The sequence below is a fragment of the Phascolarctos cinereus genome, unplaced genomic scaffold (assembly GCF_003287225.1).
Source record: "Phascolarctos cinereus isolate Bilbo 61053 unplaced genomic scaffold, phaCin_HiC Scaffold_4;HRSCAF=312, whole genome shotgun sequence".
NCBI classification, from domain to species: Eukaryota; Metazoa; Chordata; class Mammalia; order Diprotodontia; family Phascolarctidae; genus Phascolarctos; species Phascolarctos cinereus.
Genome location: NW_027555847.1, coordinates 675,163,017 through 675,177,076, shown reverse-complemented (window position 1 = coordinate 675,177,076; position 14,060 = coordinate 675,163,017). Strand labels below are relative to the sequence as shown.

The 14,060-nt window shown below is 41.0% G+C and overlaps 1 protein-coding gene across 1 annotated transcript; it reads left to right on the top strand.

The window, feature by feature from the left end:
- The first annotated feature begins 107 nt into the window (after positions 1-107).
- Positions 108-7,234, top strand: OAZ1 (ornithine decarboxylase antizyme 1). The gene is given in 6 exon segments (XM_021008796.2): positions 108-353; positions 3,653-3,710; positions 3,712-3,798; positions 4,859-5,031; positions 6,016-6,101; positions 6,795-7,234. Coding segments are annotated over 6 exon segments (681 nt in total). The 5' UTR covers positions 108-207; the 3' UTR covers positions 6,926-7,234.
- Positions 7,235-14,060: the final 6,826 nt, after the last annotated feature.

The window sequence follows — 14,060 nt, the reverse complement described above, 5'->3', positions numbered from 1 at the left end:
CGGAGGCGCGCGCCCCGGCCCCCGCCCCCTCCCTTCCCCTCCCCCTCCCCTCCCCGTTCCCCGCGGCGTGGGCGTGGCCCCCCGGGCGCTGCGAGAGCCTATAAAAGACGGGAGGCGGCGGCGGCGCCATTTTGCGAACGGCGAGCAGCAGCGGCGGCCCGGAGAGGTGCAGCGGAGGTTTCCTGGTTTCGGACCCCCAGCGGCCGGATGGTGAAATCCTCCCTGCAGCGGATCCTCAACAGCCACTGCTTCGCCCGAGAGAAAGAGGGGGATAAACCCAGCACCACCGTCCACGTCAGCCGCGCCATGCCAGTCCTCAGCCTCCACAGCAGCGGCAGCCGCAGCAGCGAGAGGTAAATGCGGAGGAGGGAGGGACGTCCCCACGTCCACCCGCCGCATCCCCCCCCCCCGGCTTCCCTCCGCCCCGAGAGAATTTTCCCGAAGCGGCGCCGGGGCCTCGGGGCCTGTCCCGGCACCGCACCCGGCCGCGCTTTGTCTCCGCCCTCGGCCAGCCAGGCCCGAGGCCCTGGGCCGGAGGAGACGAGGGAGGGAGGAGGGAGGGGGGAGCGGCCTGAGCCCCGGCTGTTGACGGCCCCCGCGGGGGGCGGGGCTCGGGGGCGGACGAGGGGGCCGGCCGCGGTTTGGTCGCCTCCGTCCAGCCCCCGCCCCTCGTGGGGGTGGCGGCCCTTCCCCTCAGAGTAATCAATCTCACGCCCGAAGTGCCCCGGCGTAAATAAAGTCTCGAGGGAGGCTTCGGCACGCGTGCGCACTGGAGGCCTCCCCCCCCCCCGGCTGCCCTTGGTGGGACCTAGCCGAGCACTAGCTGTGGGCCCTCCTCCCCTGGGAATGCCCCCGGGGCCCCGAGGAGCACAATAGAAATCAGGATGGGGTCTGGGTGCGACCCCTCTCCCCTTCTGGAGGATGATAGTACGGTGGAAAGAGCCGGGAAGGCCGTACCCCTGCCGTGTGACCTTGGGCAAGTCCCTTCCCCCACTGTGGGCCTGGGAACAGCCTGGAAATGAGGAAACGAGCGGAACCGCCGGGGAGTTCTTTTTTTTTCTTTTTTTCTTTTTTTTTTTTTAACTCTCGGCGATGAGGTCCCGAGTTTTCAATGAATTATCGGAAGGCCTTTGGAAAGTCACCTCTATTAAGCCCGGAATAACACCTGTCTTCTCCCCCTTCCCCCCCTTTTCCTCTTTTGTTGATGTAATAATAGGCATTTTTGAGAATTCTTTTGACTTCTCCTTACTTTGAAGGACGGGGCGAGTTTGTCTTAAGAGAGTTGTTGTTAGTATCTTTAGTGGGCCCAGCTGAATTTAAGCTGTGGTTACGTTCTTAGATCAGAAAATACCAGCGCTGCTGGGGACGCCCTAGAGGTCATCTGGTCCATCCCTCGAATTCTGCGCTGGGAAATCCAGGATCCTGACTTGAGTCTGTTGTGGAGGCCTGTGAGCCAGATCTGTGAATCTGCCGTTTTCTCGGTGTTACACAGCCAATTAGGGTTACGAGAGGAAGGAGCTCAACCCGTGGAATGCAGCCTGGGAGCCTAATACTCCTTGGTTGAAGTAGAAAGCCGAAATCAAGGTGGAGTAGAATAAAAACAAATCTGAAAACTAATGGAACAGGATTTGGCTTACCACCGAAATTGAACTATAGGAAAAGAAATTTTTACTAAGATAATTTATTATAAATAAGCATTTAAATACTCAAATGGTCCTATTTATTGATCATTTTCGTAATTCTGAAAACGCTTAGAGCAGTGTTAGAGTTATGAAAAAACCATCGGCTTAATATTTAGACTAAATTCCCTGTATTTTGCAGGAGAGGTTTATGTTGTTCCCTGCCTCCCCCCCAAAAAAAAATTGTGTACAGTGCAAAATGGTGGATTACTTGGTACATATTTATACTGATTTGCAAATGGCTGCTGGCACTCACAGACGGCAATTGTGAAAATCTCCCTACGGGCCTCTATTGCTGCATCTGCTGAGATGACGCAACCAAAGAGTGAGCTTTGCAGGGTGAAAGATGGTGCATAGGGAGGGGCTAGGTTGCCCGTTCTTCCTTCGGTTCTCAGCGTGATCTAAAACTGTTTATGTTAAAGCAAGCTGTGGGAGAAGCTTATTCTTGTGTAGAGCTTATGCTCTGCATCCACAATGTTGATTTGAAATCTCTAGTAAGATTTTATACTTGGGGTGAGGGAATAGAGGCAAAAATGATATAAGAATTTATCGAAAGGATATTTAATTATTTAACAGAATTAGAATTACGTATCTCTAGTGTTGCATCCAAGAGCTTCTCAGCCATTGTTGACTGGGTACTTAGAAAACTCCTAGGACTGACATTTTTGTGATGGTTCCATGGATCAATTTTTATTTCTGTGCAAAAGAGGCAGTATTTTTTTATCCTTGTGAAAAAAAAAGATACTGCATATTAATGTTAAGTGTAAAGCCCTCGAAAAGGGGAAATTAAGTGACTGAAATTAGAAATGGGAATTGAACATTAGTCCTGCCTGGTGGGGAGCTTGTTAACTTATTTTAAAAGCCTGAATTCACTGGAAATATAGCCACAGACTGAGGAGTCAAAATTATGATGAAGCTGTTTTGGCTTATGACTAAGCATTGCCTGTCAAGTCATAAAATGAGATAACTGTTTAATTTAATTACAGGAGATAACTTTGGCAGGTCGGAGCTGTTTTCTTGCTTGGAAATAGATGTTGATTTTGCAATCCAATTTAAACACCTCTATTCTCAGGTATAGCTCATAGACTAGTGTGATTAACACAAAGGTTAGGGAGACTTTACCATGGATCTTATTCATGAAAAAGGCCCTGATAACACTGGTGCTTTGATATGGTGATGGAATCAGTAAAATCAAAATACTCCCTCAGACCTTTGAAGGAAGAGGCCCTGCTTGTTCAGTGAAATTTAATGCATTTAATAATCTAGGCTTTTAAATAGGCATGTTCTGAAGAAGCTTTATAAGTAGAAGCTAGACTGTTATTTTCATGGAAGTTAGGGTAGCAGTGGACCTTAGAGATGAGGAAACTTGGTGCTAAAGGATTTGTGACTTGCCCGTGTAGCAGAGTCAGAATTCAAATTAATTGTTTAACTTCAAATCTATGCTTTTTTATTATTATCAGTCAATAAATATTTATTAAGCGCTCACTCTATTAGACACTGCTAAAGGATACAAAAAAGGGCAAAAGACAGTTCCTGTCCTCAAGGAGCTTACAGTCTAATGTGGGAGACAACAAAGGACTCTGTACAAACAAGTTATGCAAGATAAATAGGAAATAATCTACAGAAGGAAGACATGAGAATTGAGAGAAATTGGGAAAGACTTCCTGGAGAAGGTGGAACTTTAGCCGAGTTTTGAAGGAAGGCAGAGATAGGAAGAAGAGCATCCTGAGCATGGGGGACAATGAGTGAAGATTCCCCATTTGGTTGAAGGAGTGTCTTGTTCAAGGAACAATGAGGCAACCACAATTGGTGGATCAAAGAGTACAGCCTTCGCTTACTAGGTGAATTTCGGGTGCAGTTTAAGGTTTTTTTTTTTAAATCTTGCACAGTGATTCTAGAGATGATGTGAGAGACCCATTTTATGGCTTGCTTACCTGTAAAAACTTTTGTTAACCCATTTGGTTTTTCCTCAGTTCCAGGGTCTCCTTCAATTGCTGTAGTAACCTGGGTCCAGGGCCTCAGTGGTGCTCCTGATGTCCCTCACCCACCCCTGAAGATCCCAGGTGGGCGAGGGAATAGTCAGAGGGATCACAATCTTTCAGCTAATTTATTTTATTCTGTAAGTATGCATACTGTGTTTTTAACTTTCCATCTTTCACTTCCCCATATTTAGTGAGTCATCATGTCTTGACATATCTCTTGTATCTTGTTCTCTTCTCTCTACTCACAGGTCTTAATCCTAATTCAGGCTCTTATAGCGTATCTCTTGAAGTATTTGTGTGGCCTTTTAATTGGTCTCGCTGATCTTTACTCTCCAATCCATGCTCCAAATAACCACCAAAATAATAGGCCTAAGGCACAGCTCTGATCGTGTCTCCGTTCCTGATGTAAACAAACCAACCTTCTATGTTTCTCTATTACCTCTAAGATCAGATATAATCTCCTTAGCATGACTTACTTAATTCCCCTTCGAATACTCTAGCAGTTTTCTTCCCTGAACTCAGCATTTCATCTCCCAACTCCATGCATTCTCAAGACCTCTCACGTTGTTTGGAATTCACTTTACTGCTCCACTTCTCAGAATCTTTTTTTCCTTAAGACTGAGCATGAGCATGGGTGTTGGCCTCCAGAAACTTTCCTTCCCTTGTTTATTGATGTTCTCTGCTTCTCGAAATTTATTAATTTTTAATCTATATATTTATGTGTTTTATTGCCCCATATGATGGAAATTCCTTTAGAAAAGGCCTCTTTGTTTCTGTAGACAGTAGGTGCTTAGGTGGTACATTCGATAGAGTGCTGGGCCAGAGTCAAGAAGACTCATTTTCCTGAGTTCAAATCTGGCCTCAGACGTTAACTAGCTTCGTGACCCTGGGCAAGTCACTTCACCCAGTTTGCCTCAGTTTCATCATCTGTAAAATGTGCTGGAGAAAGACATGGCAAACCACTCCAGTATCTTTTCCAAGAAGACTCCAAATGGGGTCATGAAGAGTTGGACGTGACTGAACCAACAATGTTTGTTGAATCATTTCCATTTAGTACAAAATCTAATGTACATCTTGATTTCCTAGTCTGTCCAATAGTCAGGAAGTATTTTTCTGTGCTGATCAGTTAGTAGAAGATAAAAATTATATTTCTGATGACTTGGGGGAAAAAACTTCCTAATGCTACTCTGTCAACAGGATAATCGGCTGACTGTAACAGAGGAACTAACGTCTAATAGCAGGACAAGAATTCTGAATGTCCAGTCCAGGCTTACAGATGCCAAACACGTTAATTGGAGAGCAGTGCTGAACAACAACAGCCTCTACATTGAAATTCCAGGTGGTGCTCTACCTGAAGGGAGCAAAGATAGGTATTTATTTTATTTATTGCCCAAGGTATTTTCTACTTCCGAACTCTAGGACTTGGGGGAAGGTTGGCTGTCCAACATTCACTTTAGCATTAGTTCATTGGGTTGTTTGTGTATGTTAAGAGCCTTATCTAGGGGACTTCACTTACAATTTATTCATTTTCCTGCCATATTTTTTTTGTTATTAGATATTCTTTGGTAATGAAATTAGGTCTGGTCACATTAGGAGTTTGCTTTTTTTTTTCCCTTAGCCTCATGTGACTTGGTTACTTTAGAAGCTTAGTGAATATGATGCCCTTGTATCCTTAACTTGAGGAAAGGTTAAGATTAACTGTGGTTAGTATCTCATGAAAGATGATGTGTTCTTCCTAACAAATTTAAGTTCTGGACAAGGCAAATTGTTGATGGGCTTGCTGACTGTTGAAAATGAAATTTTCTGTTAACTCTAGTATACTTGTAAAAGATTTATTCCCATTACACACTCCCCTAAGACGACTTGACTACAGGTTCATCAAGGTGAGAGACCGTGTTTCTCTTACTTTTGTAATCTCCCTGGTACCAACATCGGTAGGTGCTAAATGAAGAATGTAGGTGTATACATAATGTGAGGCAGCTAGGAGGTACAGTGGATAGAATGCTGGACCTCGAATCAGGAAGACTTAACTTCCTGAGTTCAAATCTGGCCTCAGATACTGAGTAGCTGTGTGACCCTCAGCAAGTCAGTTCACCCTATTTGCCTCAGTTTCCTCATCTGGAAGATGAGCTGGAGAAGGAAATGGCAAACCACTCTTGTATTTTTGCTAAGAAAACCCCAACTGTGGTCACAGAGTTCACACAACTGAAATGAGTGAATTACATACAAAAACATGCCCATACAGACATACATATATACAGTGGCAATAAATAAGTGGCAATATTTTGGTAAAGAATATGTGGCTAATGTCGAGAAGAAAAAGTAAATTTTGTTTTAACACCTTGTTATTTTAGTTTTGCAGTTCTTCTTGAGTTTGCAGAAGAACAGCTTCATGTTGATCACGTCTTTATTTGCTTCCACAAGAATAGAGATGATAGAGGTAGGTGGCAAGTATAACCCCATTTTAACTTTACAGTGACAAAACTGGAGATATTTCTGGAAGACAGATCATTCAGGAAGGACAAGATGGCTGTCTTAAAGTCTTAAAATGGGTTTTTATGCGAGAGGGATTAGACTTTGTCTCTGAACCACAGGGTACAGCTGGAAGGGATAGAAGTTGAAAAGAGGCACCTTTATTAGCCTTGCTGTCAAGAAGAATGGGCTGACGATCCAAATGATAGAAAATGGAATGGGTCGTCCTTCCCTACCAGTTGGCAACTTAGATTTGGTAACTACTTGTCAATATGTTGTAGAAGAGATGCTTTTTTAGGTGTTTTTTGGACAAGGTGACCTGAGATACTTTCCAACTCTGAGATTCTGTGAAGTCCCTAGCCAGAAAGGAGTGACTTGTCCAGTGCTATATAGCCAGTTAGTGAAACTAAAACCCAAGTCTAGTATCTACTTCATTTCTCAGGCCACTGTGCCACAGCTCCTTTCCTTGGAAAAGTGCTGATACTAACATTAATGTTAGATGAATCATTTTCCCTTAGGCCTTTTATAAAAGACAAGAGAACTGAAGGTCACTGTACCAGGCCTAGAAACCAGTCCCCTGACTCTACTGAGTTGTCATGTAATGTTTTTAAGGAAGCTTACTCATGAATTATTAACTTTGTTTCTATTCCTACCTTCACAGCTGCATTGCTCCGTACTTTCAGCTTTTTGGGCTTTGAGATTGTGAGACCAGGGCATCCCCTTGTCCCCAAGAGACCAGATGCTTGCTTCATGGCCTACACATTTGAGAGAGACTCTTCGGAAGAAGACTAGATTGCAATGTTTTGCATCTTTAGAGCTTTCTTGTTGTCTGTAAAGATGAGTCTGTGGAAATTTTGTCAACATCAGTTACAGTGCATTTAATGTTGTGCTTTGTACGAAATATTGTGACCAACTGCTCTAGTGGTGGGATGTTGAAAATTTCAGACTTTATCATCTTTTCTGGATTTGTCCGCATGTTGTGATTGTGCAAATAAATGCTCACTCCAAATTAGCAGTATATTTCTTGAAGTTTAATATTGTGTTTGTGATACTGAAGTATTTGCTTTAATTCTAAATAAAAATTTATATTTTACTTTTTTATTGCTGGTTTAAGATGATTAAGACTGTCCTTACACATTCAAAAGAAGTTTATTTGAAATAAAGTAGTACCCTAGGCCTAGAAACCAAAATGGTAGGTCTCTTAACTTTGAAAGATAGGTATTAATCTGCCCTTCTATTGCTCTCAAATCAGAATAAAAATGATTACAACTAGAAGAACTTTGCCTTGGTGGTTTTAACATTTCCCCTCGTGTCAAATATATTTTGTACTAATTTTGTTGATTTTGAGGGCTTCTCTAGTATGGAAAAGATAATCTACAACCTCAGCTTATCAGCCAATTTAAAGCTGTTTTCTTTTTCCAGAATTTTGTTGTGCTGCCTGTTGTTTGAAATAAGATAGGAATTTGTTCAATTGGGATCTTTTTTTGTTTATTTTGTTTTTTTAAAGGGAGTACTGGGGAGGGCAGGGGATAAAATTGGCTTCCAAGATGTTGGAAAAGGTGTTTCTGTGAAATTTGAGGGCATGATTTTAACCATCTTTATTGTTGAATGATGAGTAAGGGATGTTGTAGATGTGTGGTGCTCTTCTAGAAACAAAGATAGCTCAGCCTCAAAGTATCACCAGTTAGTGCTGTTGGGGGGGAAAGAAAACCATTTCTGATACCCTGACACAAACGAATTGCAAGCCTGTGTGGGTTAAGGTTTCAATGGCTTTAACCACCATCAATGCCCACTTGTTGAACATGTAGGCCCTGTCCTTGGCTGTTGGATTAGCCTCCTTTCTACCTTATGTTAACCTCATTCTAATGGCTTTCTAGATGCTTAGAAATATAAACAGGCCTTTCCCATCCTTGAACTTAATTATTCCCAAGCTATTGCCCTATGTCATATAACTTTTTCATATCCAGACTTAGAGAAAGCATTCTTTACATTGCTTCCGTTTCTCCTTCATTTCACATTCCCTTGTAATAAGGCTATCTCCCCACTGCCACCCACTATTAATGCTTTCTGTTGTTAAATCCAGTGAACTTTTTCTCAACACGTGATCTCTGCAACTTGTTGAAATGTCCCAGCCTCTTCTGATTGTTATGATACTACATTGTGGTTCTTTGCCCATCTGTCCAACTTAGATATGTCAACTTAAGTATGAGTGTACCAATGGGCCCTGTCTTGGGACCTGTATTTTCAGTGATCTCATGAGCTCCTGTGATTTTTTTATATAAACAAACCTCATCTCTTCCCCTAACCTCTAACCCACATTTGCACCTAAATGTGCAACACATTTCAAACTCCATATATTCAACTCGTAAGGGCAGTGGACCTGGGTTCAAATTTTACCTCTAAGTTCTTTACATCTTTGTCTCCTCCATCCTTAAAAAACCCTTGTATTTGAACCTCCTATCTTAAATCCTGTATCACTCTTCTTGGCTAAGCTTGAAAAAGCCATCTAGGTGCTTTCACTTCTCTACCCTGCTAAACAAGTGTTTTCTAGCTTGCTCCAACTCTCCAAATCAATTATTTAATTGCCAGATCTCATCAGTTCCCATCCTTGACCTCTACAGCAATGGCCATTGTTGAACATCTGGATACTCTAGGTTTCCAGGGCATTGCTGTCTCCAGTTTCGCCTGCCTGACCCTTTGATGCACCAACTGTGGATAATCTCAAGTGACTGTCAGTTTGTGAACTTTTTCTTCATGAAACAATTTTGTTGCCATTTCAATAGAATTGGTTTCCTTGATAATCCTATGTATTGTATATGTTTAAAAAACTTCTGAAAGGGAATCTCATGGCACAAAAAGGGTTAAGAACTTTCATTTGGTCATCTCAGCTTTCGTGAGTTCAGTTATCTTTAGGCAGATGATTTCCAAATCTTCATATTCATCCCTTTTCTCTCCTGAGCGGTCTTGACATCACTGACTGCTTTTTGGACATCTCATAGTAGTTGTTTCTTAGGTTTATCAAACTCATTATATCCAAAATAGAACTTGTTCTCTTTCCCCCCAAACTTTCACCTCTTCCCACCATATTACTATTGAGTAATCTACCCCATCTTACCCAGCTTGCAACCTCAGTTTAACCATGGTGTCATTCTTAACTCCCTACTTGCACTCATTCCTCCTATTCCCATCTCCAAACTGCCCTTTCATGTCCACCTTCACAATATCTTGTCAAGTCCTACCATTTTTACATTTGTAGCATCTCTCCTATGTGCTCCCTTCTCTTCTTTGATACAGCCCTCTAGACTTGCAATAGTCTGTAGTTGATCTCCCCACCAAAAGTCTCTCCCTTCTCTGGTCCATCCTCCATTCAGCTATCAAAATGATCTTCCTAAAGCACATATTTTGACTGTCCTTCCTTCCTACCCCACTCAGTGAAGTCTGGTGGATCCCTATTACCTTGAGAATCAAATATACAATCCTCTGTTTGGGTTAAAAGTGCTTCGTAACCTGCCCACCCCTGTTGTCCACAATTACCATAAAGTGTAAGTCTTCTTACGCTTTGCCTCCCCCCCACCCAATCACACATGTTGTCCTCTGTGATCCTCGCTGTTCCCCACACAAGACACTCCACTTGACTCGGAGCTTTTTCATTAGCTGTCCCCCATGTCTGGAAAGCTCTCCTTCATCCTTCATCATCTTTTGACTCCTCTGGCTTGCTTTAACTTCTGGTTAAAATCCTACCCTCTACAGGAAGCTTTGCCCGATCTACTTTAATTCTAGTACTTTCCCTCTGTTGATAATTTCAAATTTATCCTGCACATAGCGTGTACATAATTATTTGCATGCTGTCTCTCTCATTCAACTGTGAGCTCTTTGAGGGCAGAGACTGTCTTCAGCCTCTCTTTGTATCTCAGCACTTAGCACAGTACCTGGCACATGGTAATCATATCATACCATTGACTATCTTTTGTTTGGTCATGAACACTTCCCCTAACCATAGATCTGAAGGGTCATTTCTTCCTTGCTTCTGTAATTTGTTTATGATGTTTTCCTTTATATCTAAGCTATGTACCCATTTTTAGCTTATCTTGGTATATGGTGTGAGATTTTGGTCTAAACCATTTTCTGTCAGACTACTTTCCAGTTTTTCCCCAACAGTTTTTGTCAAGCAGTGAGTTGTTGCCCCAATAGCTGGGATCTTTGGGTTTATCAAACACTAGGCTACTGTGCTTACTTACTACTATATATTGTATACTTCGTATATTCCACTGATCAATCTCTCTATTTCTCAACCAGTACCAAATAGTTTTAATGACTACTCTGTATTATAGTTTGAGATCTGGTACTTTTGAGGTCCCCTTCCTTCCCGCTGATTGATTGATTGATTGATTGTATCTCATCAATCCCCTCTACCCCTGGCATCCCTTTGATTTAAGGGTGAAGTAGAGAGCTCCTCCCAAAACTTTCACTGAAGGAGGGGATCCAGGACAACTATCTCTGCATTTTCCATTCAGCAGCACTCTTTTGGACTTCTTTTCCTATTTTTTTTTTGTTTATGTAATTATTAGAATTAATTGTTCTTTAGATGTTTGATAGAATTTACTTGTAAAACCATCTGGTCCTGGGGTCTTTTTCTTCGGGAGTTCAACTGCAAGAGTTTATGGTTTATTCAAATTCTTATTTTTTTCAGGTTGAATTACTTAAGTTATCTATTTCTTGTTTTGTTAATCTGGGCACTTCATATTTTATATTCATCTATTTCATTTAGATTGTCAGCTTTATTGCATTATAATTGGGTAAAGGAGTTTCTAATAATTTCTTTTATTTCTTCTCCACTGGCTATGAATTCACTCCCCCCCCCCATTTTTGATACTGGTAATTTAATTTTCTTCTTTTAAAAAATCAAGTTAGCTAATAGTTTGTTTTATTTTCAAAAGTCAGATGCTAATTTATTAATTCAATGGTAATTTTACTTTTGATTTTGTTAATCTCTCCTTTAACTTTCAGAATTTCTATTTTGGTGTTTAACTGGGGCTTTTTATTTTGTTGGTTTTCTAGGTTTTGTAGTTACCCGTCCAATTTGCTGGTCTTTTCTTTATCTCTTTTATTGATAAAAGAGTTTAGAGATATAAAATTTCCCCTGAGGACTTCTTTGGCTGCATCCTAAAAATTTTGGTTTATTGTCTCATTGTTGTAATAATGTCTAGTGAAATTATTTATTGTTTCTATGACTTGTTCTTTGACTCCCCAATTCTTTAGGATTGGGGGCCATCTCCAGTCGTCTTGATCTATATTTTGCCACTGGACTCAGATGGCTCCAGAGGAGAAAGTGAGGCTGATGACCTTGTAGAGCCCTGCCTCACTTAAATCCAGTTCACTTGCAAATCAAGGCATCACCTTCCTGATGTCATGGTCCTCTTCGAGAATGAAGGACAAACATCAACTTTAGGATTGAATAATTTAGTCTCCAATTACAATTTTTTTGGGGGGGGCTAGGCAATGGGGTTAAGTGACTTGCCCAGGGTCACACAGCTAGTAAGTGTTATGTTTCTGAGGCCGCATTTGAACTCAGGTCCTCCTGAATCCAGTGCCAGTGCTCTATCCACTGTGCCACCTAGCTGCCCTCCAATTAGATTTTAATTTGTTCATTTAAGTACTCTTTATTGAATATAATTTTTATTCCATTGTGGTCCACAAAAGATGCATTTAATATTTCTGTCTTTCTGCAGTTATTTATGAGGCTTTTATGCTCTAATATGTGGTCAATTTTTGTGAAGCTGCCATGTGCAGAAGAGAAATGTGTTATGTATAATATATATTTTGTATACACGCACACATACACACACACACACACACACACACACACACTCTTTTCCATGAGGTCTAGCATATCTAACTTCTTTCTAAAATCTATTTAGATCCTCATTTCTTTGTTGTTTATTTTTTAGAAGGGACAAATTAAGATTCTCTGCTATTTATAGTTTGTAGTATTCCTCCCTGTAACTCATTTAACTTTTTCTTTTAAGTAAATGCTATGCTATTTAGTACATATATGTTTAATATTGATATTAATTCATTGTCTATGATACCTTTCAGCAAAATGTAGTTTCCCTGTTTCTTTTAATTAGGTTTCTTATTGCTGTTACTTTGACTGAAATCATGGTTGCTACCCCTGCTTTTTTTTTTCACTTCAGCTGAAGCATGGTAGATTTTGCTCCAGATGCTTATTTTAGCTCTGTGTACATCCTTCTGCTTCAAGTGTATTTCTTATAAACAACATGTTGTTGGATTCTGGTTTTTAACACAGTCTGCTATCCTCTTCCATTTTATGGGTGAGTTAATCTCATTCACATTCAAAGCTATGATTATTAATTGTGTGTTTCTCTCCATCCTGTTCTCTTATACTTTTTCTTTTCTTTGTTTCCTGCCCTCTATTTATAAAGAAGAGAAGGGTGAGAGACAAAGAATATGCTTACCAATAATGTTCTAGGTTTGGTGTAATCTGCTTCTGTTCCTCAACTCTTCTTATCTTTCCCTCACCTAGAGCCTGATAATGGGTTCTTATCCTTTCTGTCGTTTATTTTAAGATGCTTTTTGAAATTAAGCATCCTTAGAGTTTGTTTTCCTTAAGACTTGGTTGATTGCTCTGTTCTCAAAGAGGACCAAAAAGACATCACTATGTTGGAGTTGAGGTGCAATGTTTCTGATTATGGCTGATCAGCCAGGACAAGTTTGGAAGACTCTACCAAAGTTGGACACAAATAGTCCATAGGAATGTTTGAAGTGCAGATGGCTCTAAATTTGCACACATCACATTTCTTTTGAGCTACTGCAATTCTGCCTTGCTCATAGAGCACGGGGCCTTCTTTGATGCTGGTACCCTATGCTAGGTGGTCCTTGGCCAGTGGTGCTCCCCACCCCCGCCACCATCACACAATTGATTCCAAAGTTCTTTAGAGAGACCTGGATAGTATTTTTGTATTACTTCTTCTGACTGCCATGAGTACCTGCCACATGTGAGTTCTCCATAAAATCATCTTTTAAGCAATGTACATCTGGCATTTGAACAATGTGGCCAGCCCATAAAGAGTTATGCTCTCTGTAGTAGAGTTTGAATGCTTGGTAGTTTAGCTCAAGAAAGGACCTCAGCATCTAGTACCTTATTTTGCTAGGTGATCTTCAGAATCTTACCTAAGATAATTCAAATGGAATTGATTTAGTTTCCTGGCATGGCGCTGGTAGACTGTCCAGGTTTCATAGGCATACAACAATGAGGTCAGCACAATGGCTCTGCAGACCTTCAGTTTAGTAGGTAGTTTAATATCTCTTCTCTCCTACACTTTTCTTTGGAGCCTCCCAAACACTGAGTTAGCTCTGGCAATGTGTGGAATCCACCTAATTATCTATGTGTACATCCCTGGAAAGTATACTGCCAAGGTATATAAAGTTATCCACAGTATTCAAAATGTCTCCATTTGCTATAACCAATGGTTTCATTTAGGGGTGATGTAGTACTGGCTGGAGGAGAACGTGTGTTTTCTTGGTGTTAATTGTTAGGCCAAAATTAGCATAAGCAGCAGAGAATTGAGCCACACTTTGTTGCAGCCCATCTTCAGAGGCTGCATGGAATACACAATCATCTATAAACACAAACAACAACAACAACAAAAATCATGCACCAACTCTCCTTCCACTTTACTCTTGGCTCATAGCTTTTTCAAGTTAAATAATTTATCCTCACTGCAGTAGTTGACCTTGATGCTGCTTTCATCCTTGATGAAAGTGCCTGACAACATCGATGAAAACATCATGCTATTGATCAAAATCTCACACCATATACCAAAATAAAGTCAAAATGAATTCATGATTTGATATAAAGGCTGATACTGTAAGCAAACTGGGAGAACAAGGAATAGTTTGCCTCTCA